The sequence below is a fragment of the Zootoca vivipara genome, chromosome 9, assembly GCF_965207765.1.
Source record: "Zootoca vivipara chromosome 9, rZooViv2.hap1.1, whole genome shotgun sequence".
In the NCBI taxonomy this organism is placed as follows: domain Eukaryota; kingdom Metazoa; phylum Chordata; class Lepidosauria; order Squamata; family Lacertidae; genus Zootoca; species Zootoca vivipara.
In genome coordinates, this window is record NC_142592.1 from 60,827,071 (window position 1) to 60,854,986 (window position 27,916).

A 27,916-nucleotide genomic window follows, 5' to 3' on the forward strand; every position below is an offset into this window, starting at 1 on the left:
TCCCTGTTTCTTGAAAACTGCCCTTGTGTGGGGGATATGGGGAGGAGGTTCATAGCTTTCAGATTCATAAAGACATCTGTGACACCCCGCCCCAAAAGTTATGAGCCACTGTGCCAAATATAATAAATTACACTGAAATGCAGTGGTATACTTGAATCTGAAGGCGTTCAATAGGATATGTCAACAGGCATATTAAATGCTCCATAAAACATCATTCATTATTGACATCTTTACAGCAGCAATTGTTGTCCATCAGCACCACATTTTGTTAAGTTTCTGCTCTGGCAGTAACTTCAGAAACTTTGCTTATTGCTTAGGATGTTTCTGTGGTCCTTGATGGTTCAGTCAGTTCTAAGGCTTCAGCATGGAAGAAACCTGGATATTTGTAATGGCTAGAGCAGAAGCTTTAAACCTTTTTGAGTCCATGGCTCCCTTAACCAACTACAATCTTTCTGCGGCACCCCTGTGGGGCTCGGGAGCCCAGTTATGTGACCTCTTGCCTGCAGAGATGGCAGCCTCTTACCCTATTTCGAACACCCTCCCCTTGTGGAGTGTTCCCTCCAAAATGCAAACTATCACCAATCTTAATGAAACTGAGACCAGATTTCTTCCCGTGGTCTGAAGAACAAGCCTGATGATTGAACAGCTCTACTAATTACAAAGTCATGAAATTGGCCCTGCTGCCAGTCAAAAGTAAAATTAAACTTTAAAATCTCTTGTGAATGTAAGAAACCTGGCCCTAAATAGTTTTCAGAGAAGAGAGGAAAAACCAATTAAGTCTCAAGTGTGCCACAATGTTCCTCGAGTCATCACAGGTTGAAGTGCTCAAGATGGACAGACTGCCTTCACAATAGTCTAATACAGGGTTCCCCAAAATGGTTTCAAATGTTTTGGACAACTCCCATCTTCCCTTATCCAAGCTGTCTGGGGCTGATGGGAGTTTTGGCCAGAACATTTGGAGTTCATCAGGTTGGGAAGGCCGATCTCACAAATTTGAAAAAGTTAATTGTAGCAATGTCTATAATGTTCCACATAGTCACATTTGAATGTCCCATGCAGCTATTCTAGAAAAAGTTCTGGGAACAAGGAAGGATAGAAAAAGACAGAATAAGCAAACAATCAGGTATCTTTGGGTGACAGAGGACGGCCAAACTAGAGAAACAAAGGAAATAACACATTGCAAGACAGATAAAGAAAACTAAGGAGGGGCAAGCCCATGAAGAGACTTCAAGGAAAGACTAAGTCAGGCATGTCAAACCTGCGGCCCTCCAGATGTTTTGGACCACAATTCCCATCTTCCCCAACCACTGGTCCTGCTAGCTAGGGATCATGGGAGTTGTAGGCCAAAACATCTGGAGGGCCGCAGGTTTGACATGCCTGGACTAAGTTAAATGTGTCAGAGGCAGAAGAAATGGGGAACCAGTAAGGACATTTGAAATGGGCGTGCCACCTGATTCGAACAATGGCAACTGAATTGTTTTGGCAGCCGTTACGGACAGAGAAGTAACAAAAGCATGTCAGAAAAAAGAAAGTTACAGTAAGATGGCAGGTGATCACAGCATGAGCCAGTGTTTTAGCCAACAAATAGATGAATGGCTGGGTAACAATACAATACAATATTGTAGCAGCTGCCTATACTTACGGTCAATCCTCTAAGCATCTATTCATCCTCAAAAATAGCATTCTCTCAGGAATGGGGCATCAGGCACCAGAGAGCCCTATGGAATATGCAGCATGGGAATATACCTAACATCACTCTTTAGAGGAAAGAGTGCTGAAGGGCTTACCGAAAAATCTCTGGGTTGCAAACATGTTCAGGATCCAGTGCTTCGCCTTCCATAAACTCATAGCACAGGCCATTGCGGAAAGTACAGTAAAGTTGTGGAGCACAGCCATGGGCCTGCAACACACGGAAGCTCTTCACTTCTTCCTCTCGATCAACTAACAGCTCTGTTTTATTTCCATAAATTCTAACAAGGACAACATCATCCATTTCCTCACCCACATAACAGCCAATAAGCTTATTGGTGATTCCATCTGTAAATACCTGTAAGGAAGAGTAATTCAGATTTGTTTTAATTAAAACTTACTACTACCACCACCACTGTATATTTATACCCCTCCTATTTCCCCTAACAGGGCCTCAATATGGCTTACAGATAAAACAGGAACAGCTATAGTCCTAGCTTCCTGTTTCACAAGAGTGAGAACAGGCGCTCTTTCGTGAAGGCAGGACAGACTGACATGCTGCAATGCACCATGGCAGAGCCTGCTTCCTGCAATGCTGTGCCTGTCTTTGGTGATTGACCGGGCCCTAAAGCTCAACCTAACAGATTCAACCCCACAGCAGGATTGAACAAGAAAACCAAAATAATCCAAGGAAGACAGAATAGGTGGGTTGTCAATGAGTACCTGACTATTCTCTCAGGGGTGAGTGCACAAATGCATCCCACCAATCATTCAGGTTAGACCTGCAGGACAGGCCCATATGCTGCACTCATCACCAACAAGAACCCTTTATGGCAAGTCCACCTCTTCAATCTTGGTCAAAAGAGGTGGTTGCTCAGAAGCAGTATCTCCAGAGACAAATAAGAGAGCCTCCTCTTGTAGTGAGTGCTGGAGAAAGGATACCTTGGTCAAGCCAAACTTATACCTTTGTAATTATCATTACTACAAAGTAGACAAGTCCAAGTGGCCACCTTGCAAATGTCTTCCAGAGAAGGAACTATTATCTTTAAACATCAGAACAGAAGTACTTCTCAATTAGCTTTGTAGTGTTCATTGCCACAAGATGTACTGACTGCCACTAGCTTAGAACAGACAAGTGGATGTGTCAACAATGGCTATTAGCTGGGATAACTGAAAAGAGTCTCTGTTCAGAGACATTGCAAATCCAGCATCAGATGCTAGGAACACACAGTGGCTATTGTCACCCCACCCCACCCCCCCTGGCACATTCCCCAGGGCTGCCAACCATTGTTCCTTATAGTGGCAGGATGCTGGACTAGACAGATTTTTCACCAGCTACAGAATGACAATACTAATGTACTCCTCATAGCAGTAAACTTTGTCTCTTGGTACAAGATAAAACACAACTTCCCAAGTGTTACAAAACCACACAAGAAAACATTTTTAATGAACTGATTTGACATTTTTTGCATTCACAAAAGCTATGCTTTTTAAATTTTAATCAGTATTTTAATCATACTGATAAGCTAGTTTAAAAAATAATACTCAGGTTTCTAGTAGTCAGTAGCATAAATTAGTGAGGTCTTCCACAAACAGAAAAACTGCTCACTCACCCAGTGTCGCAACCCCACCTCTAGCTCATTTGATTTTATAACCCGAATACTGTAGCTGTATGTCATGTGGTTGAATTTATTTAGGATGAAATTGGAAACAGCTTTATTGATGCATGTTTTTGTATAGTTTCTCACTGATGGATTGATGTTTACACACAGCTGTTTAGGTTTCTGTGATCTCTTGAACTATACTGTCATGTTAGTTACAGTATAGGGCCCAGGATACAAAATATTTTACACAAAAAAGGGCTCAATATTCAAGCATGACACAGTATTTCCTAGAATAAAATAATATATTCCAATGCAAAAACTGTATTGCTAATATAATGGCATGTTTACCAGGGCATGACACTGCCTGAAGAAGTTGCTGAAGACACTATGAATTACAGAATGAAACACATGAAAAGTCCTGCTCATAAAGTTAACAGCAGAGGCAGACTAATAATAGACATTAAGATAATGATTTTAAGCTATATTGCATATTTATTTGGAATGTATGCCCTTACACAGACCAGAAATTAAAATGAGCAACATGGAATACAAAAATGATATGAATTGCTGAATTACTAATGTGACTAATGACATACAGTAAGGAATTCTACATGCATAGAAATAATCTAAGTTAATGCAGTCAATTCTGACTCATTCAAGTGCCATTTTTCTTGCTCCAATATCTATGAGCCAGGGAGGTCAAGTTAACAGAGTAGTACTGCCAGTTCCAAGCAAGGGGTAACTTTAATCTTTATCAATGTTTAAACAGATGCTACATTAACACTGCCTGCAAAATGTATTACTAACAATTTTGATGAGCCCTATCTTGTGAAGACTACAGTTGTGCTACCGTAGTCCAGGGGTCAGCAACCTTTTTCAGTTGTGGGCTGGTCCACCGTCCCTCAGACCATGTGGTTGGCCGGACTATATTTTTTTTGGGGGGGGGAGAATTGAACAAATTCCTATGTCCCACAAATAACCCAGAGATGCATTTTAAATAAAAGGACACATTCTACTCATGTAAAAACATGCTGATTCCTGGAACATCCGCGGGCCGGATTGAGAAGGCGATTGGGCCGCATCTGGCCCACGGGCCTTAGGTTGCCTACCCCTGTGCTAGTCCCTTCCACCCTAAATATTTCTTGCATGCTCCCCACCCCTACTGTGTACTGTATCCAAAACTAGCAGATATCTTGAAATTGAAAAAAAATTCATTACGTAAGAGGAAAGAGGGTCCAACAGCCACTTATGGGAAACTGCAAAATGCAGTCTTCACTTTCTAAGCTCTACCACTTTCAGCCATTTGAAATGGTCCTAAAACTACTTTTTCTTGCTTGCTGCCTGTGTCTTTAACTTCCTCCCAGAATTTCCTCAAACCTAAGACTGTCCATAAATGTTTAAATCCCCATCCACAAATGAAATAAAGGCTAACTACAAATGCACACATTTAACCTTGGTGACCCTTATCCCTCACCTCCATAAATTTACACTATGAGGTCATCAGGGCAAGGACCCATCCTTTGAGCATGTCACGGTGCTACTGTATATATAGCGGTACCCAATTTTATCCTCCCAGTAATCCAGTGATGTCTATTTGTACCCTGGTCTCCTCAGTCCAAAGCCATGCTACTCACTCAACCACAACGGCCATTTTGTGTGAAACACCTGAACAAGACAGTGCAAAGTCAGTGGGGTGCAAGGTTGAAAAGTCTTGTTTGACAGCATGGTATCAAAAATAAAGTACTCTAATGCATGGGTGGGAAGCTGGCTTCCATCCAGCTCTCAACACTGCAGCCCACTCTGGGAAGGCACAAGGAGGTAGAAAATGAAGTGAGCTGATAGAAGTGAGTTGGGTGAGGGCCTGAGAAGGTGAAGATTGGGTAGGCTGACAATCAAATCCATACTTGCAAAAGTAGCTCTTGGACCATACAGTCGGCCACACCCACACCCACTTTGTGGGTCAAATAGCCCTTGTGCACCCTGCCCCATTACTGTACTTATGTTAATGTTTTCTTTCCTGCAGTTGCATATTTTAGACACTGGAGGTCACTGTGGGACTTTGTTGAATATACTCAGCAATCTTCTACAGTATTGCCTTCTCAGAAAATATTTTAAGTACTGTACTGTACATGAACTTCAGGCTTGGCTGACTGCTGCTAACAAAGGTATTCCACAAAACAGATGCCTAGGACATGGAAAACCAAGGTGGGGAGGGAAGAATAGTGATTAGTGATTCACTGTACAACTGTACAACCAAGTTACAAAACCTCAAACTGCAGTTCTGTCTACACTGTGCAAATACTAAATCTGTCCAACAAATCAAGCCAATTTCAAGTCCACTCACAAAAATTACGCCTATGACACAAGCAGTACTTCATCCAAATTAAAATACAGGTGTGTGTTCTCTCACCTGTTTTATTGGTAGCTATAGCACACAGGGTTACCTGGATCAGAATTCAGTTCTCTGCTGTAACATTCATTATTATGACCATCAACCAGTCTCTCCTGGCCAGCCCACAGGGTTATTGTAAGGATATAACTACAAAAGCACTTAAAACATTGATGGGGTTTGATTAATCGGTATTTCTACATGGACTTGTAATACAGTGGTGCCTCGCTAGACGAATTTAATTCGTTCCACAGGGCTTTTCTTATAACGAAAAATTCGTCTAGCAAATCCCATAGGAATGCATTGAATTTTTTTTTTTGCCCATAGGAACACATTAATTGAATTTCAATGCATTCCTATGGGAAACCGCGATTCGCTAGACGAATTTTTCGTAAAACGCATTCGTCTAGCGAGGCAACCTCCGCTAGAAAAAACCTTTCGTTAAGCGGAAATTTCGTTAAGCAGGGCATTCGTTAAGCGAGGCACCACTGTACTCTTAAAAGACAACCAGCAGCAATACTTTGAAAGAGGATTAGAATCTCATCTCTATAAATTTCATACTCATCCAAATACTTTAATTGCTGAAGCTAAAGGGTCATTCTTTTAAGTCATCAGTTTCTCTTCAGTCTGTCCATGTGCAAACAATTCTGTTTAAAAGCAAAACAGCAAAATCTAGATCTAAATTACTCTCTCTAGCACCCAGACCCATGCAAACCAAATTATATAACAATCCAGAAACAGAGTGCTATAGCTTTTGGTTATAGGATCGTAGTTGCTCCATGCCTCATACATTATGCCACATGACCAAATGATTCTAATCTAGATTACAAAATAGCTGTTGCATAATGTCATAAAATAAATGTAACTGAACTATTTACCAATTCAAGTATTCTATTAACATTCTAGTAATAATCTCTTTTATTAGTAGTACCTGTATTTTCAAAATGGAAAGGAGAAATGTCTTATTTTTACATCATAAAAGGTTATGGTTAAGAGTTATGCAAGTAGAAGTAACTGAATTGTCAGTGCCATAGTAGAAACTTGTGCTGCTAAAAACTTCTGGTGTGAAAAAACGAGTATCAGCTCTCATGGAAACACAGCAAGAAGCCAGATAATTTGACAAGAACTACATACTAAGGAGCAAGTGAACAGAACAAGACCATAGTTGACAAGCACAAGAAAAGAATCTTAGTAACGGAAATTTCAAAAATAGTGTCAGATCACTGGAGAATAGATCCCAAACCATAGAACTACATGAAAGATTTGTCCGTAACTCCAGGTTCTGGAATTGAGCTCTATGTTTAAAAAGTAGCTGGGTAATAGTCACGCAAGCCAGGAAGTCATGTGACCACATCTAGTTTGAGTGTGCATCGTAGAGGCACCCAACCTTTTTGAACTCAGGGACACATTCAAAAACCTATTTAGTACACCACAAAATACCCATATCACACAAGAAATGCTCGTGATCGTCAGACCACACACCCCAAACAGGCAAAACACCTATGCATGTCTGTCTGTCTCTCTTTCTCTCTCTCACACACACATATCCAACAGTAGTCTCTAATACTTCTTCAGTTAAATGTGGATAAAGGAAGTCAAATGAAAACGATTATTTTACTGTTCTTCACCCTAAGGTCCCAGAGTAGGTTACAGCAGTTTTTTAAAAAAACAATATTAAGAACAATTTAAAATAGTTTACAGACCTATACAGGTCTATTCAAAAGTTAAGTACCACTGAGGTGAGTGTGTGTGTAGGACAATAGCTTTAGAAAAAAGGAATGTGGTACAGAGGTACCTCGGTTTAAGTACACAATTGGTTCCGGAAGTCTGTACTTAACCTGAAGCGAACTTTCCCATTGAAAGTAATGGAAAGTGCATTAATCCGTTCCAGACAGGTCCGCGGAGTACTCAACCGGAAGCGTACTTAACCCGAAGTATGAGTGTAATTCGTTCGGGAAGTCTGTACTTAACCTGAAGCGAACTTTCCCATTGAAAGTAATGGAATGTGGATTAATTCGTTCCAGACGGGTCCATGGAGTACTAAAACTGAAAGTACTCAAACCGAAGCGTACTTAAACCGAGGTATGACTGTAATAGGTCAAGGTCTGTTCTAAACTGTAACGAATGACAAAGGCTGTAATTAAAGATAATCCACTGAGTTGATAATGGTAAGACTTTTAAAAGGTGAATGCCAAAGCGTAACATAAATTCAAAATAGTGATTGGTACACTGGCTAAGTGAAACTTGAAGCTGCAATATAAAGTTGCTGCTAAGTACAAAAAACCCCTCTACCTTCAGCTAACTTGCTTTTTAGTTTAGGAATATCCATTTCTGAAAATTCCACAGGGTAGAGACATGGTTCACTAAAAGATATAAAACAATACAACCGGAGGAAGTGCTGTTTCCCTCTCCACTTTCACATTCGTATTACTAGAATTTGTTGGCACTTTGATATTACAATAAAAGACCTACCCAGAATAGTAAGGTAAAGGTAAAGGGACCCCTGACCATTAGGTCCAGTCGTGACCGACTCTGGGGTTGCGCGCTCATCTCGCATTATTGGCCGAGGGAGCCGGCGTATAGCTTCCAGGTCATGTGGCCAGCATGACAAAGCCGCTTCTGGCAAACCAGAGCAGCACATGGAAACGCCGTTTACCTTCCCGCTGTAGCGGTTCCTATTTATCTACTTGCATTTTGACGTGCTTTCGAACTGCTAGGTTGGCAGGAGCTGGGACCAAGCAACGGGAGCTCACCCCGTCGCAGGGATTCGAACCGCCAACCTTCTGATCAGCAAGCCCTAGGCTCAGTGGTTTAACCACAGCGCCACCTGGGTCCCTCATGCAAAAAACACTCAACTTCCATGGCCTGGTTTTGAGTGAACTAGTCTTCCCTCAGTTGTCCAGGCTGTACTAATCTTACAGTTAATGCTTATTCACAAGTAACAAAGCATTATTCAAAAGTAATAAGGGAACCTTGGTTTATGAACACCTAGGTTTATGAATTTTCGGTTTACGAACGCCGCGGACCCATCTGGAACGGATTAATTCACTTTCCATTACTTTCAATGGGAAAGTTCGCTTCAGTTTATGAACGGTTCAGTTTATGAACTGACTTCCGGAACCAATTACACCCATGCTTCGGGTTAAGTACGCTTCAGGTTGAGTACTCCGTGGACCCGTCTGGAATGGATTAATCCACTTTCCATTACTTTCAATGGGAAAGTTTGCTTCAGTTTATGAACGCTTCAGTTTTTGAACAGTCTTACGGAACCAATTGTGTACATAAACAGAGGTACCACTGTAGCTCTAATCTGCCTTGGTCAGACCCCACCAGAATATTGTGTCCAGTTATGGGCAGCACAAATTAAAAAGGATATTGACAAGCTGGAATGTGTGCAGAGGAGAGTGGCCAAGGTGATACAGGGTCTGGAAACCAAGCCTTATGATGAAACATCAGAAAGAGCTTTTTTTGGCAGTGGAAGACTCCCACAAGGGGTGCTGGACTCTCCTTCCTTGGAGGTTTTCAAGCAGAGGTTGAATGGCCATCTGTCAGGCATGATCTGGCTGAGATTCTTGTATTGCAGGGGGTTTGGACTAGTTGGTCCTTGGGGTCCCTTCCACCACTACAATTCTATGATTTTCTCAGTACAGTCATACCTCGACATCTGAACGCTTCGACTTCCGAAGGTTTCGAGTTCTGAAGTCGACAACCCCCGGAAGTCCTTTCGCTGCGCGCTCGTTCTGCGCATGCGCTGTAGCGTCGCTTTGACATCCGAAAACCTCGACTTACAAAGACGGCTGCAGAACGGATCGTCTTTGTAAGTCGAAGTACCACTGTAATTGCTTACAAGGATATTTCACATATGATCGATGGGTGTGTTCTTCGAAACAGCTCACAACCATGGGCACTAGCCATCATGTTTGTTCAGCAGAAGTTCCAAACTTCTAGGAGAAAGATAGACCAGAGCTCCAAGTAACTACAGTATTTCCAACTTCTTTAACAGAAACAGTTGGCTAAAGCATCCTTTTCAAAAAGGCAACACAATACTCATTCTCCCTCACGCAACACTAAGAAAAATGAGATAATTACTATTTATTGCCTTCTTCTCAACACGCACAATGAAGAGCAGCAGTCCTCACTGAAAATAGCAATGTGAACCCTATTTAACTAATTCATCAGGGATGGTGCCAACTAACACTGCTTGTAAAATTAAGTGCAAAATCACTCATTTCCAAGTACATACTCAAAATACATATTTAAACTGTGAATGAGGACAACCTGTTTGAGAATGCAAATTTGTACTGCGTAAAGGTATCAGACAGAAAGCTACCTATTTCAGGAATTTATATCTGAAACAAATCCATTTATTGCAGCCTTGTATTAAATCACAAGATACACGGTAACTACAAATTCCAAGGTGACTACACAGAATTCTATTCCAGTAACTGAACTGGATGGTAGAGAAGGAATGGATTGCTCTGTACCTCCTCTGCCAGCTCACTTGGCTCCTATAATAGTTGCCGCGAGGGAGAAGGACTGCACTGTCCCTCATTCACCATCCTGCTTGGCTTCCTTGCTAGAGAAAGCAAAGCCTCTTGTTTTCTGGCAGCACAGAAGTCAACTGGCCACTACCCTTTTTAAGCTGGTTATGCAGGAGGCAGTGCTTCTTCAGGCATGACCAATATAGAAATCAAGTGGTCTGGCAGTAGTCATGAACTGCTCCATTTCTCCAAGGCTAGTCGTCCATCCTGGATGCCTAGAACACCTAAACTGAATAAATACATTTAATTCACTATGGCTCAATTCAAACAGACTGACTCATGCATTGTGGAATGCCACGGTCACAAACTATGCCTCACGGTGACTGAGCAGTATTTGTACTCAACTTTCTGAAGCACAAGCACTCGTTTCTCATGCAAAACTAAGCCAGCACTGTGGTTTGTTTCCTCTTAGTAACGGAGGACCCAATTTGAACAATGCACACCAGCTTTTTAAAAAAAACACCTATGGCTTACTGTAATGTGTGGATGAGGACAATTATTCAGATCATGATTTGAAGATTGAGAATGTGCCATGGACTCATGCACCCTATCCTATACTTTTCCCCTCACTGTGGATTGCCTCCTTCATGTCTAATTTTCTCTAACAGCTTGCTACTACACCTGAATTGGGCAACTACCTCCAGTCAAGTATAATCCATGTCAAACAATGTTACAGCTAAAGACATGCATCCTAATGGTGATTTTATATTGCAAACCACCCTGTGATTCTCAGATGAAGGGCTGTATAGAAATATTATAATTACCGTATTGATTCCCAGAGAGTGTGTGTACATTCCTGTTCTAGAATATTCTATTTGAATCTTACCTAATAATAAAAGCTATAAACATAGCCTCTAGGCCAAAACTAATACTGCGGAATCTCTGTTTACAAACTTAATCCGTTCCAGAAGTCTGTTCTTAAACCGAAACCATTCTTAAACCGAAGCGCGCTTTCCCTATTGAGGCCTCCCGCCGCCGGTGCCCTTCCACTGTTCGGATTCCGTTCTTAGACCAAGGTAAAGTTCGCAAACTGCGACACTACTTCCGGTTTTGCGGAGTTCATGAATCGTTTGTAAAAAGGACTGTTCTTTAACCGAGGTACCACTGTAATTTAAGCTGTTTAACCACTATTTACTCTTTCTAGTGAGACCACCCTCACAGGCATGCTTAGTAGGGATGAGGGAGAGAGGGCCTTCTCGGTGGCTTCTCCCAGGCTTTGGAACTCTCTCCTTGAGAAGCTAGGTGACGACTCAACAGGCTTTTGGGAACTGACAGCTTTTAATGAAATGACTACTGCCATGCTATTTTTATTATAATCATTGCTATGTGTTTTTTTAATAAAGTTTATATATGTATTTAATTGTTTATAATTATTGCTTTCTATGTTTTTAGAAGTTCTAATTTTTATCTGTAAACTGTCTTGAGTCCCACCAGGGAAAAAGATGGAGTATATAAATGATATAATAATAATTATAATATATACTCCGTCAGTGATGTGGGGCAGAATTTTTAATGATTTGTTTTCAAATGGAAAAAATTCTATTTCATAAGTTAATTTGTAATAATGTAAACTGCAAATACAATATTGTAATTAATATTTTTAGGTGATTATCCCTAGAAATCATGTGAGAATAAATATCACTGATTTGTAGACAAAGGGGAGAGTAAAAATAACAAATATGTTCTTTTAGAACAGTTTATCTGGGATGATTATGTATTGTACTGATATTGTACATGCTTAGTGTTGATCTTATTTATTTGAATACTGCACTACCTCCTTCAACATATAGAGAGGGAGTATTTATAATATTTAAGTAAATAAATTGAAACAAAAATAATCCAATTTTAATGGAATTCACCACACTGGCCACGCAGGTCAAAGGAAATCCCAAGCTAAAAGGCTTTAGTACAGGCGTCGTCCCCCCCTTATGCGGGGGTTATGTTCCGGGGTCCCCGTGCACATAAACAAATACCATGTAAGTAACAGCACCCTCTAAAAAGCCTCTAAATGCCCCTTTCTCCTGCTCTCCAGCTTTCTCTCCACACATCTCCCTCTTCAACAAGAGTTGAAGCTCTGGGGCTGGCGGGAGGCTGCTGCTGTGCTGCCCTACAAATCAGTTCCCTGGTGGGGAAGCAGAACAGCCTGAACAAAGTCTCTTTGGTCTCTCTTGGGCTTCCTCTGCCCTCACTGAAGTCCTCTTCAGAGGCCAGGAAAGGTCTCCTTGCAAACAACAAGGATTTTCCAGCTCTCTCCTGCTATTTCCTGGTTTGAATCTACCTACAGTATTTATTTATGTATTTCCCGGCACCATGCATATATGCGATTGTGCACAAGTCACTTATGTGTAATAGGGCGTGTGTGCCTGTAGTGACATCAGACTGGAGTGACCCTGATAGGCTAAGTGTAAAAGAAGTGAAATCCCAAAATAAAAGGTTTTAGATTAATAGATTAATTTAAATTTAATAGATTAGTTGTCATCAGCAAGTCATGGAGTTCTTTGAGTTGCTAAATTTTAGTGTAAACAAGTCTCAGCAACTTAACTTTTGAGCAGTACATGCTATTTTGTATTTTCATAAGCATTCCAATAAAAAACATTTAAACCACATTAAATGTGAATACTCAAAAAGCCGAATAAACTCTGCAACACCCATGTCAGGAAGATAATCCAGTCAAATGTTGAAATTTTTAAATAACAGCTACAAAGCAACTTTTATGAAGACCACAAACTGTCCCAATATTAATACCAACTAAGGATCCAAGACCCTCCATACTGTCAGATCTGTTTGTCTATAACCTACCTGATCCAAGAGATTCATGGCAGATTTTTAAAAAGCTATTACTACAAATTTCTCTACAAATCTCTTGCAGTAAGGAACTCCAAAAAGTTTTCTGGCTATCCAACAGAAGGTATATTTGTATAATGTTTTATATCAGCAATATTCTGTTTGTACCCCTTCCCCTCCCAAACTTTAAAACAATGCAACTATACACCACAAAGTGCAAAATAAAGCTATTTAACACATATTTCAATTTATCAACTTAACAGGCTACCGGTAAGTTTATTACTACAATGCAAAACCTCTTTGAGATTGGGTAAACACCCATTTTTAAGCAGAAAATGGTTAGAAGGGTGAAGTTGCCCCTAAAAAGGCTTGAAAGAGAGACAGACAAGAAAGGAAGACAAGGGGTTACGGTATATCTATATACATGGAGAAAACCCATTGAAAGGAAGGGACTAACTTAGGTTCATTAATTTCAGTGGGTCTTAGTGTAACTTAGTTGTATGCAAGCTTATGCCACTTTATTCATGCTCTCCTTCATGTTTAGGATCTAGCCTTTATTTCCTATGTGCTGCATCAATGCAACAGTTCATTAACACCTTTCCTTGAGGTGAAAGTGATAGCCTAAAGCTGCCCCATGCTTAATTATTCAGTAGAGTGAGAAAGATTTGACAGGGACAATGTTGTTTAGGGAAAAGGTGAATACTGTAACTACAATATGCTCTCTGAAAGAAAAGACAGAATAGTATTCACTGAACTCCTGCTGCTTTATTATTGTAATGCTTAAATCCCTCTACAAAAAAAGCACATTGGGGAAAGGGTGGAGGAACATATTGTCCTCCCAGCATTCCTTTGGGCTAAAACTTGACAGAGAAATTCAAGTTTTTTCTGATGGTTTTTCTGGAAAGACAAGGAGAGAAAAGAATGCTAACTTCCTCAATTGAGATTTGTATGGATGTTGTGTGCTTGCTACATGGCAACCCCTTTGTCTCTCAAGCTATACAGAGCAAAAGCCTGCATGGCAATTTTGGGAAGAGCAACTTGTACTAAGGAACCCATCCCAACCCTACCCCCCCACCCCTGCATCTCTCTTGTTCCATTTCCCCCTTCCTGCAAACTAGCATGTTTTATGCGTAATTTTTGCGCAAATCAGTTCAGGGTGGATCCCATTTTAAAGGAATCATAACCTCAGGAAACAGGGTTGGGAGGGGGGAAGCAAAAGAGAGAAGAGATGAGCCCTGTGGAAAGAGAAGCAAGAGGTGAGGTTTCTTTAAAGGAAAGGTGAGCAGGGAAAGCTTATTCTCCCTTTCTACGGTATATATGCATGGTATACACACCCACAAGTACACAAGACTTCAGGCTATGCTACAAGAATACAAGCTCACCAACACACACACACACACACACAAAACTCCCTGCCCTATATCCTTCAGGCTATATTACTAGAGTACAAGCTCAGATACGAACGTGTATCACATGTGTATCACTATTCTGCATCCTTTGAGCTACATTGCTGGAATAAAAGCTCAAACATACCTACAGGTCTTCTCTCTCTCTCACACACACACACGTATATTACATACTGCCATGTCACATAAACACATATATGTATTACACACAAGTGTATTACACACACACATGTATTAAACCCAGGCATATCATGTATGCACATATATATTACATGCAAGCATAATACACACACTTGTATTTAATATGCGTGTAACACGCGCACACACACATGTATCACATACATACATTACACACAGGCATGTCACACACACCCCTCTCCATCGTGTATCATCTGAGCTGTTACTAGACTATAAGCGCCCTCTCCTCTCACAAACAGGCGTATCACGCCATACGAGCACGCACCCCACCCCCACCCCGAACTCTATAATTAGAACACGGCTCGGGTTCCGACTCGTACGCCTTGCACAGAAAAGTGCGTGTGTGAGCGCGCGCCTCCGTGTAGTCCGTACGAGTTAGAACCGCACAGGCACAGCTCGCACGCCCAACCTGCCTGCTGCTGCTCCTCCTCCTCCGGGCTGCGCGAGCGGAATGGAAGCCAAGGCTGCCCAAGCCGCTCTCTCTCTCCTCCTCCTCCTCTCTCAATCTCCCCCTCAAGAGGGTAGCGCTGAGGAGAGAGAGAGAAAGAGAGACAGAGCCGCCGCCGCCGCCGCTCCTACTCCTCCCTCGCCTCGCCTCGCCACAATGGCTGCCCGCCATCTCTCCCCCTCCCCACAACCTGCCTCCTCCTGCTTCTCTCTCTCTCCCCCCCCTCACACCCACCCTCCGCCGCTTCGCCTCAGCGGTTACCTTCAGCGTCACCTCCTCGGGCTTCCAAGCGGGCCTCAGTTGGCTGAGGAGACGGAGGGCCCCGCGGCGGTAGCCGGGCCCGCCTCCTCCTCCTTCTCCGCCACCGCCTCCCGCCCCCGAAGCGGGGTCCCTCTCGCTCACGACAACGTCCAGCTTGGGCACCTCGGGCGAGCCCGGCGGCACGTGGATGTAGTTGGCCATGGAGGCGGCGGTGGCGGTGGCGGTCGGCGAGCGCAGGCGGCTGGGGAGCCTCGGTAGCAGGGCGAGGAGGAGCGGCGGCAGCAGCGTCGTCGCCGTCGTCACGCGAGCGGGAGCAGCCGGCAACTGAGCGGCGCGAGACCAACTGGCGGAGGGAGGCAAAGGAGGCAGCCAAAGAGGCGGCCCGCGATTGGCTGGCTCACCTTTCTTTCTCCTCTCGCTCTCCTTCTCCACTCCCCTTTCCCCGTTTCCTCGGATTGGGAAGAGGAAGCTCCGCCCTCCCCACCCCACCAGCCTATTTATAGATGCAGGTTTTATTGTAGGCCCCGCCCTCGCTTTTCTCCCCCACAATGCTCTTCTTCGTTTTCACGCGAACACACACACACACAGACACACTTCGCAGACTTCTCCGCCGAGGTTCTCTCGCCGCGGGGCATGCTGGGAGAGACTGGTGTGGGCGGGGCTGCTCCTCTAGCGCGCGGGGGGCGGTCCCCTGTCAATGGAAGGCTCGCGCCTTCGCTGTCAATGGAATGCTCGCGCCTCCGCCCTTCTCTTCCCACCCACCCCCGCACCCAAACCTCCCTCCCATTCAGTTATATGGTCCAAGATATGCGTGCATTTTTCTCAGACAGGTTTTCTCTCCGATTACTCCCTTTTCTTTTCTTTTCTTTTTTTTTGCCAAAAATGACAGAATTACAGAGTTGGAAGGGACCGTGCTCCTCCAAGTCCTTTAAGGACCTAGCAACACCCCTAGCAAAGGGACTAGGCGGGGGGGGGGCATGTCTGACGCTCAGACATTTGTGTACACAGATTAGACGCTCATTGAGTGTGACGTAGGAAGATCCCTTTGTAGATTTGCACAGCTCAGCTATGGTGTTCGCAGCCGCAGCGTTTACAGATCGTACTCCTGCTGTGGAAAATTACCGCACATGAGAACATTGCAGCTCAACTGGTATGCACAGGCTTTACACTTGAACATGTGAATAACTGTCGTTCCAATGATTGCATATACTTGAATGTTATGTGAATAATATTTATGGGCACAGCTCAAGAAGGGCTCATTCCACCAACTTTGCTAAAAGCCCACTATGCCAGATGGTCATTGCAGGAACAACTGTTTAGAAATTGGTGTCCAAGGTTTGATATTTCCTCTTCCCTCCCTGTCCCTTTTTCCTTGTGTGTTATTTTTTAAAAAGATTGTAAGCCTGCGGGTAGGGACTTGTGTGTGTGTGTGTGTGTGTGTGTGTGTGTGTGTGTGTGTGTGTGTGTGTGTGTAAGCCACTCTTGGGAGGCTTTCAGGCTGAATAGCAGGGTACAAATGCTCTAAAACAAATAAATGGATTGAATGCAACACGTAAATCTTCCTTACGTCTTATTCATTTGTGGCAGAGTTGCCCTGATCAGTTTCATTAATCATAACAGAAGGTTATGACTGCAAAGGAGAAAATGGGACTGCACAGCAGCCTCTCCATTGGCTCAGCTGAAAGATCAGCACTCATCAGTCTCCTCTCATGACTGTCATAATATGGCAGCCATTCCACCAAGAAAGAACTACAGGACCTCAGCTGAGAGACCAGCAACTTTCAGCTCTTCCTTTTCCCACCCAAATACTTTTTCCAGTGGGTCATTCCAAAACCCCACAACTAAGACTGAGTTGCCTGAGTTTACCAACTCCCAGCACCTCCTCCTCCCTACAACTCCTTTTCCCTTTGTGTCCTGTCTTTAACATTGCAAGGCTGTCAGCTGTCTTTTTGTGGCGAATCAGTAAAAAAAAAACTGCTTCAGATAAAATAATAAGACCATCACTTAGCGATCCCCTTGCAGTTTTTGGATAGCTCAGTCGGTAGAGCATGAGACTTTTAATTTCAGGGCTGTGGGTTTGAGCCCCATGTCGAGCAAAAAGATCCCTGCATTCCAGGGGGTTAGGCTACATGACCCTTGTGTGATCCCTTCCAACTATGGATTTCTAGGATTCTAGGACTGGAGTGAAAAGAGAGAAATGAGCTTATTGAGCAATTGTATCCCTTTCCATACATAACACAGGAATGTATGCAACCTCAGAATCTCCAAATAACTTTCAGGAGCTGAAATTCGGGGCATGACCCAGACCAGATTAACCTGTACATGCATTTTATAAGGGCTCAAGGCTGGATTGATGGGTGTGTCCAATGTTCATGCAGAGTTCATTTTATCTGAATCATTTTGAACCTTGTCCCTATATTGACATGAAAGCTTTCTCCCCCCCCCCCCAACTTCGGAGGACATTCAGCATATCTAACCAGGAATTTGCAGCAGACATTTAAAGAGAACTTACTTCCAAGTAAATACACTTATGTCCCAGACATAAGTCTTCTTGATATGTCTTCTGCAACAACTATCAAGCCTTCCATATTTACAAAAGACTATTCACTTTCTACTTTATGACTGATCCCAAGAAGAGAAAGAGGGACCTGAGAAAATTATTAATGAAAGCGAGATGGTTATCTAGTGGAAAAAAATGTGCCATTCAAATGCAAAAGATTAACCCTGCAGCGCAGGTCAGGCAAACTCTCATCAACTAATAGTTCAGCTATTAATGGTTGCAAGGTAAATTACAGCTCCTGACGCAACTGCGTTTACTGCCAAGCTCAGCGCATGGCATCACTGCAGGCTTATGTAATTGCTGGCTCCTTTCATTTCATTTTGTTTATGTTATATGATTGTCTGCTTCCATAGCATCTTTCCTCTATTGATGTACCGTATGTGTACCCCTAACCCTTCTGCTAATGCTTTACTGCCAAGCTCTTAATGTTTTACTGCCAAGCACCCCCCATCATTCTGCCCGGACACTGAGGTCCAGTGCCGAGGGCCTTCTGGCGGTTCCCTCGCTGCAAGAAGCTAAAGTTACAGAGAACCAGGCAGAGGGCCTTCTAGGTAGTGGCACCCACCCTGTGGAACGCCCTCCCACCAGATGTCAAAGGGAACAACAACTACCAGACTTTTAGAAGACATCTGAAGGCAGCCCTGTTTACAGAAGCTTTTAATGTTTAACAGACCATTGTATTTTAATATTTTGTTGGAAGCCGCCCAGAGTGGCTGGGGAAACCCAGCCAGATGGGCGGGGTAAAAGGTAAAGGTAAAGTGACCCCTAACCATTAGGTCCAGTCATGACCGACTCTGGGGTTGCGGCGCTCATCTTGCGTTATTGGCTGCGGGAGTCAGTGTACAGCTTCCAGGTCATGTGGCCAGCATGACAAAGCCACTTCTGGCGAACCAGAGCAGCACACGGAAACGCCGTTTACCTTCCCGCTGGAGGGGTACCTATTTATCTACTTGCACTTTGACGTGCTTTTGAACTGCTGGAGCTGGGACCGAGCAACGGGAGCTCACCCCGTCGTGGGGATTCGAACCACTGACCTTCTGATCGACAAGCCCTAGGCTCTGTGGTTTAACCCACAGCGCCACCCGCGTCCCAATATAGGCAGGGTATAAATAAATCATAATCATCAACTTTATGCAGTGTTTTAGCTTGATGACACATTCTTGAGTTAGGCAATAAGGTGTTTTTTTAATGTGTATTGCGTACATGTGTAGCCATGAGTTGTTACAGGAAAACATAATGTAGCTGCAAGGCTGATCAAAAAAGGGGGTTGGCACATGAAACCCTTTTGTAGTGTAGCAACATTAGAGATAATCCAAAAACAAGTAAACCCTTTAAGATACAGTGTTGTAGTGAACCAGGGGCATTGGGGGGCAGGCGACCCCTACTAATTTCCTCAGCAGGGCCCCTGCCTCCAGCATCTTTAAGCCACCCAATCAGCAAGGAAGGGGAGCCTTTGAACCACTCCAAAGCTAAGTGTTTAAGTGCTTTAAGCTTCATACAAATGGTGTGCATGTTCCGTAACGGACAATGGCATGCCCTCTAAGTGGCCCTGTTTTCCAGGAACAGTTCCAGAATTACGAAAGCCCTCCTGGCTTCTGAATTGATCCCAGAATGTCCCTATTTGCCCCGCCAGTGCCACTGTAGAGATCAGGGAGGAGGATGGCCAGTGCTTGTCTGTGGCCTCCTCCCTTGGGCAGCTCCTAGTGGCTGCTGGAAACAGGTGAGGACGAGGAGAGGCCACCACCAAGGCCAAGCCCCATGTGATGGGCTGGCTCTGAGGTGCAGGCAGAGGACAGGCCTACCCCGGGCAGGAAAAAGGAGCAAGGGGTCTTGATTTTTTTAAAAAATGGTTCAATGGAAAGCAGAGCAATACGTTTGGCACCAGCTTGGCTGCCCGAGTTGCTATGTGCCAATTTTATTAATTTCAACGTGCTCTTGGGTCCTAGCACTGCCTTGTATTTTTCAACATTATTTCAGTGGTGGGTTTTAAAACTCTACACTGCAAACCACATTGCAATTTTGTTACAATTCAAAAGCTAAAATGTGATAAATATATGCGTGAGGTTTAACAAGTTTTCACCATCACCTTAATACTTTAAAAAAAACCCTGAAGCTTTTTATATTTAGTACATTTGCTGCTCCTGGTTTTATTTTTACAGCTTCTTTTCCTGCTCTACAGATGTATATTCTAGAAATTGTTCTTAATGCCACAACTAGTTTGCTTTTGATGAGTATGAGCTGCCCTGAAAATCTTGCCCACTTTTCTTCCAATGTTCTCTTGTATCTAGAAATTGCCAGGGATCAGATGGCTGACACAACTCTCCTGTGAAGAAAGGTTACAGTTGGAGTTTTTTAGTTTAGGAAAAAATTATTGAGGCTGCATGATAGAGATTTGTAAAAATGCATGCATGCTGTGGGGAAAACAGATATAAGTTTTTCTATTAGAACCTGGAGTCATCTGATGGGGTTAATGGTGGAAGATTCATCACAGACAAAAGCAAAACTACTTACAATTTATTTATTTAACCAAGGTTATATACTGCTTGACTGTCATAAAACCTCTAAGCAGTTTACAAAAATGAAACACTGAAATTATTAATAAAAGACAGCTAAAAACAGGTATTTAAAAACATTACGAAGATTATTATAATCAACAGTAAGCTAAAAACAGATTTAAACACACGTAACGTCTACTTGTCTGGATAGTCTTGCCTAAACAAAAATGTTCTATGCAAATGCCAATGAGGGTGTGGGGGTGGTGTCTGTCTGATGTCAATTGGCAGGAAGTTCCAAAGTGCAGGTGCTGCCACACTAGAAGATCAATTTCTTGCAAGTGCAAAACAAGTATCATGCAGCACCTGTAACAGTGCCGGTTCTGCAGAATAAGGAGGTAAAGGGGTAAGGTGATGCCACGATCTAAAATTAAACCTAAGGAAAGCAGATTCCACCTAAACATTAGGAAGAACTTCCTGACAGTAAGAGCTGTTCGGCAGTGGAATTTGCTGCCATGGAGTGTGGTGGAGTCTCCTTCTTTGGAGACTGTCAGGAATGCTTTGATGGTGTTTCCTGCTTGGCAGGGGGGGTTGGACTGGATGGCCCTTGTGGTCTCTTCCAACTCTATGATTCTAAGAAAAGGAAGGGGAAGTGAAGGCAGGGGTAAACAGGGAAAGGTCGTGTGGTTCTTTCAGTTAGCACATGCTTGGGCTTGACTACAAAGTTAACTGCAGTATGGCTTTGGAGTGTTGATAGTGAATGGGAAAACTTTAAACAATCAGATGTTTTTGCATAAACTGTGTTTGAAATAAAAAAAAGCAAGCTGCCATAAAAAAGGAAATGTTTGAACACCAGTGATGTTTACGATGGAAATAACAGAAACCTGCTATGAATTTTAAGTTCTTGTAGGCTGTTGTGACATTCAAAAACATGCAGGCACTCTCCTCTGATCTGCACACTTTTTATTTAGAGATCTTTCTCCTTCAGTCATTCATGTGTAAACAGCCGTCCATGTGGCACACTGCTTGGCGCTTGCCCAGGGATCATTCATAGCTATTTTTGTTCTCCATTCTATGAGTAGGCATTTCCAAGATGCTCAGTCATAGCACTCTACATGGCCCACAAAGAAATCGTTTCCTTCCAGTAGCACCTTAGAGACTAAATAAGTTTGTCATAGGTATGAGCTTTCATGTGCATGCACACTTCTTCAGATACACTGAAGAATACACTGAAGAAGTGTGCATGCACTCGGAAGCTCATACCTATGACAAACTTAGTTGGTCTCTAAGGTGCTACTGGATTTTTTTTTTTTTTTACCACATCAGACCAACACAGCTACCTACCTGTAACTAAAGAAATCATTGTAACTCAGGCCTGAAAAACGTTAATGGCCTATCTTGTGCTGAACATGTACAGCAGGGGCTTCCTATATAGCTCTTGTGATTGCTACCTGCTTGGGACAGTGCAAAGAAGGGCCTGGCAGGATGCAGAACATGCCAAGTAGGAAGTGCTTGGCTTACGTGGGACAGGTCAGTTAAGAGTTCCTTGTATGACTATCAAATCACTACAGAGATTTTGGCTAACAAACGTTTTAAGTAAGAATTTATGAAGAGCACTGGTGGATCATCTGGTCCAGCGTGTGGAATCAAAATAAACCTACATACAAGATTCTGAGATAGACAACTGCCATATTTTGTTGAGAAGAGCGGAAGATAATATAGGCCCATATAACTATCATGTGAGAATTGCCTTTGCAATTCTATATTCACTTAAACCTGGGAATAAGCCCCACTGAAATGAGTGGGACTTAAGTATTGAGTTGGCACATTGTAGGACTGCACTGTAAGAAATCCATTTGAAAACTGACCTTTCTGCGCACATGCTTGTTTCCTTGAGTGGTTTGTGCATGTGTTGTTACGGGGGCAAGGTGTTGTGCTGTTGATGGGCTTTCTTTGCACTGTACTGAGTCATTGAGAAAGACAGCCCTTATTTTTCCCTTCAGGGGCCTTAGGAACAATGCTGTGAGCAAAGTATATGAACTGGCCCCAAATCATGATACAGTATGATACAGTATTATCATTGTTAATTTATTGCTTACAACAACAAAGAAATCAAAGCAACTTGCCTTTTTTTAAAGCATTCAATACCAAATTTAAATATTTAAAAAACAGCAAGTCAATCATTCTCTAATTTAAACAATTATAAAAGAACATAAAAATTACTGTCATGCAGAGCCTGTGTAGATTTGAACCTAGGTCTCCACTGTTTCTAGTTCAGCACTCCACCTACTATCCTTGGTTAGAATGAGAACCATATAAAGGCATATGCATTTTTATTCAATGCCAAAAGGTCAACAGCGTCATGTTTAACATTGGAGAGAGCACACAAAGATCCACCGGCACACACTGCATTCCTTTGACCATTTGCTATTGTCAGTGTTAACGGAAAATCTGAGAGCTCCCTTGGACAAAACAAGACTCTAGCCAAGAATATCAGAGCAAAACAGCAGCCAGTAGGCTTGGCCTTTATTAAAGAAAGTACCGTCACGACAGGGCCCCACCTGCAACAAGGTGAAGCAAGATGGAGACCCCCGAACAAAGGGGGTCTTCCCTTTTTATTAGCATCCCACCACCAAGGTACACCCCTAAAGATACATCACTAATATGTCACTAATATGTCATTGATACATCACAGAAAGGAGGGGTTCAGAGGTAGAAATTTGAGTACCTGGCCAGCTGCTCCTGGCCTCTTCTCACTCCCTCCCTGTTACATTCCACGGGACAAAGAGAAGTTTCACAGACATTATGTAGGTGGCGCTTTACAAACACTACTGTTTTGCAAAGAGGCAGTGCGTGCATTCTACTAACGCTCACCTCCCCAAGATGCTTTGCGCGCGTCGGCTTCATTTGTGCGCTACTGCACAGGTACCCTGCCTTCTCCATTCCCCTCCCTCCTCCCTGGCGCATGCTGCCTCTTTGCAAAACAGTAGTGTTTGTAAACAAAGCGTTGTTTTTCGCTGAAGCTACAGTTCGCGTAGTTAAAAATGGACCGTTGGTTAAAAAGTGTTTCATTAAAACGACAAAGGCCTACAGATGAAGAGGAAGATTATGCACTTGATGTTCAAGCAAGTAAGTCAGTGACTCTCGAACCGATCTTGTCAGTGTCCATTGAACCTAAATCGTCGGCGTCCCTTGAACCTAACCCTTCCAAGATCAGTGTTAAGCTTACTGGAAAAAATAGATTAGGAATTAGAAATTAGATTTAGGATTAGGAATTAATGGGGGTCCTTGTCACAATAGCAGCTCGATGAGGGGTCCTCGAGAAAATTTTGTTGGGAACCCCTGCTTTAAGGAGAAGACAAAGGGCAGAAGTTCCTTTCTTTCTCTTCCTGAGAAGTAGAAGCATAGATTACTGATTGGTAGCAGTTCCAGATGATTCCAGATTGCTGAAATTCCAAGTGGTAGAAAACCTATGTGACTTGTGCATTGAGACTACTGTACTGTAATACACTCTTACATGGAGCCTCACTTGAGACTGGTTCAGAAGCAGCAGCTAGTGGAGAATCCTGTGGTCATGTTGTTTCATACTATCCTTCAAGTTCTTGCTGGAGATCTCCCTCTGCCCGAGAAACTTCCACAGCCAGTTTTTGGATCTGGTGTCAGAACCCCAAGTACAATGTTGGTTCTGGCTCCCCTGAAATATACCGTACCCCTGCTTGTCAGTTTCTGCAGGATACGCAACAGTTCACAACTAAATAAGTTACCACTTTCCAGCTGCCCCCATCCTGAGCAAACGTTTATTCCAGGGGTTGGCAAGGTTTTACCTGCCTGGGTTGGTCAAGTCCCCTGGAGATCTCTCTGTGGGCCAGATTGCGCACACAATTTCTGGCACCTGGGCATGCGCAGACGCGATTTCCGCCGCCCCAGTTTAGCGCAGCGCGGGGGGACTCGCTGAGCGGGCAGCTCAGTTCGGGGATGGCTCATGGGCCGGTTAAACTACCCCCGTGGGCTGCAGGTTGTTGACCCCTGGTTTATTCCCTTGTCCAAAAAGCACGTTCTTTATACAGGCGGAAGCCAAGGTCTTTGGGAAGCAACAGATGACCTTGAGCGCCCTTTGAAGTATTGGAGTTTAAAAGAACCAAAAACAAAAAGCACACAAACCCCAAAGCATTTTGGCTCATTTTGGAATAGGCAGCACAAAGTGTCATCACATGAGATTTAATAGCTGTGTTTGCTATTTGAAGAATACAGAGCGGTTTTTGTTCTGTTTGTTAGCTAGCTTAATCTCTTTTAAGGCACTAAGAAATACCTGGCACGTCTCTACAAAGAGAACACAGATTATACTATAAATACCGTATATCTCATCACACTGCTGAAAATATCTTCCCAGGGTTCTGGCCTTTTAAAGTTGGTTGGGGGTGGGAAATGACAAGTTTTGTGCTGCTGCTGCTGCTGCTGTACTTTCTCAGTGTATTTGAAGCTGTCAACCTGATGTTTAAATCCTACCCACACCACACACACGCACACACACACACTTGGGAGTAAGTCCCATTGAAATAAGCAGAACTTACTTCAAAGTACACATACAAAGGATTTGGCTGAACATCCTTTGCAGAATTAAGTGTGCCTAAGCCCACAGAAATAATTTGGTTCAGGATTATTGTTCTTGGCATCAGTTTGTCTCAAGAGACAATGGAGTGCCTCTGGGGGCGAAGTTAAACTACTGCATTAGCACACCAAAGTGACCTCTCCGGGCAGCACAAGCCTGTGCAGTGTGTATGGAGGGCCTGGGCTGCCCAGACGACAAGACACCCCTCTCAGCCTTATTGATGTGGTCAAATGAAAGCATTTGGCATCAGCTTGGCTACAGGAGTTGTCAGAAGGAGGCGTACAAGGCCGCCTTAGGGACTCCACTCTGGATTTGTGCAGGGTTTACTCCTGAGCCTTTTCTTCTCCTGAAGATACCCTGCAAAGCAGCGGAGGTTTAGGACCAGAGTTTTCCTTCTCCTAGATAGGCTACCTCCCCAGGTTGAACCCCACCTACCCTTCACTTCCCTCTACAACATGTGCAGAAACCGCCTTCTTGACCGTTGAACCCACGATTGGTCTTGTCCCCTCAATCCACCACAGCCTATCTTCGAATGCATTATTACGGTATTATTCTATTATTAATTAAATGTCTATTCTATTCATCCAAGGATCACAAGTAAGCTGACAATATAAAAACACAGAAATACAAAACAAACAAAAAACCATCCTCTGCCACATATTATGTGTGCCATAAAGTTGCAGTCCTAAAACTGCTTTTTGCTTTTGATATGCTGCTAATATTGGTAGCACCACTATAATGTACTCCAAAGGTAATTCATATACATATAGATGTTTTCAGACTTTAATACTACAAAGCCTCCCTCCACCCCAACTTAAAACACATGGCTAAGGCCTTGGGAATCCAGAGTTAAGTCTCTACTTAGCCATGAATCTCACTGGGCGACCTTGGGTTAGTTACTATCTGTCGGCCTAACCTACCTCCAGTTGTTGCAAGGATAAAATTGGGTGGGTGTCAGAGAACAATATATATTATCTTATCCCATTGAAGATGAAAGAAACTGAATCAAAAGTACTACTGTATTCTTACCAGAATGGTAACTGTCTTTCAGCTGTAACCTCTTTTACACCCTTCAAGATGTAAATAAGCCTGATGTTTCACAGCTGACAGGCAAATACAGCAATATTGTGTTAATGTTAAAGAAACTTACCTTGTCATCCATCTAAATCTTAATGCTTGTCAGTACAATTAAGTTATAAACTGTCAATAAATGATTCTATAATCCAGTAGATAAAATCCAGAAGACTGTGTCATTCTATTGCAGAACAAAGGGTATTTCGACACCTTAAAGATTAACAGATTTAGAGCGCAATCTTACACATACTTTCTCAGCCACAGGTACCAATGAGTTCAATGGGAATTAAGCCTAGATCTGTATAGGACTCTGGCACAAGCTTTTAGGAACAAGGGTCTGCATGAAGTGTTTTTTCTCAGTTGACAGGAACCATGGAGGCTGCTGCCCATCAGGATTGGTAGGGCAGGAATCAGGAAGACCAACAGTAGAGAGAGCCAGAGGTACTGTAATGACAGGCAGAACTAAACCCTCTTCAGGTGTAAGACAGAAGGCAGGCTGAGACTGGCAGGGCAGAGCCCCATTCACATTCTCTTTGTTTTGCAGTGTAATGTTGCCCACAAGGTGGTTGTGAAGTTAAGAGATGAAGAGACCATGCATAATGCCTTGAGTTTCTTGGGAGGATGGTTGGACCACCAGCATAATGAATAATAATATAGTGTTTCTAAACTGGCTTTTCCTATACAGTATAACAAATGGTCATTAGCACATACCAGATTTTCCCCAGAAAGAGGAAATCTGGATTAAACTGGGGGGCGGGTGAGGAGTAAACTGGCTAACGCTGTTATGTGGAGCACCAATTCTACAATAAACACCTGCCTGGACATACCCTAAATCTCTTAAGTCTCAAAAGCAGCATCAGGAGGGTGTTCCCATTGTTTGGATCCCTGTGATTACTTGAAGGCACAACACTTTTTACATATGGGGGGGAGGGGAGCAAGAGAGTAATTCTTATTTGACTGATTTAAAATTAAGACCATCAAAGTTAAAAGGACTTTGAATGTGACCTATATTGCAATTCCTCTTTCAGAAATCCAATATGCAAGGCAAAGCCACCCAAATTTAATGTACTTTGGCCCTTTTCTAACCTCTCTGCTCCACTCCCCTGGTTATAGATCATTGGTTGGTCAATGTGTCACTGACTGTATCCCATAAGTGGCCATTTAAATTCCACACCAATGGATCACTCTGGAGCATTCTGGGAAATTAAGACGGCTGCCTGCTATTGGCCACTACCACCAGGTAAGGCCCGACACACCAGAAGTCAGCTTTCTAAAGCTGCAAGGAAACATGGAGCCTTTGCATCCAGTGTTTCAATTTAATGTGCTAGCTAGAAAGTCACTAAGAGGTTTTGTTTTCAGTGTGCAATAAACAGAAAGTCAATGCAAATCTAGACTTGGTAATAGAGTTAACCGTGCAAATTTGACAACAGGTAACTGAAAAGCAAGTCCTATTGAACTCAGTGGAGTTTATGCCCAGGTACTGCAGCACAAAAAGACAGGTACAAAACACACGGTATTACAGAACATCATCTTTCAATGGAATCTGCAAGCCTAGGATTAGGCTGTCAACCAAGACGTGAGGAGGCCGAGCAAAAACCGACGTGGCCTGCAGGCCTAGACTAGTACAGGGAGAGAGAGGTTTGCTAGGAACCCAACTCCAGGCTGTGAAGAGGCCTTTTAACGCAGCCGCAGCAGCGACAAAACCGCGCTTGCAGGCTTGGAAAAGGCCCATCAATCTGCAGCTCGGTGCTCTCCCGCGAGGCCTGGGAAGGTAACCTTGGCAACCGCAAACGGGGCTCCTATCGACGACTCGGCGTTCGGCACTGCTCTGACCTCTACTGACAGCTCGCGCTTTATCCGC

General features: G+C 43.2%; 1 protein-coding gene across 1 annotated transcript in view; it reads right to left on the reverse strand.

Annotated features, from left to right (window-relative positions):
* ETNK1 (ethanolamine kinase 1) overlaps positions 1-16,871 on the reverse strand; it is a 37,651-nt gene extending 20,780 nt beyond the window's left edge. Inside the window, exons 1-2 of the mRNA XM_035126685.3 lie at positions 15,321-16,871; positions 1,788-2,047 (exon numbers count right to left, since the gene is read on the reverse strand). Of these exons, the coding sequence (XP_034982576.1) occupies positions 1,788-2,047; positions 15,321-15,521 (461 nt within the window). The 5' untranslated portion in view covers positions 15,522-16,871. The remainder of the gene's footprint in view (positions 1-1,787; positions 2,048-15,320) is intronic.
* Positions 16,872-27,916: the final 11,045 nt, after the last annotated feature.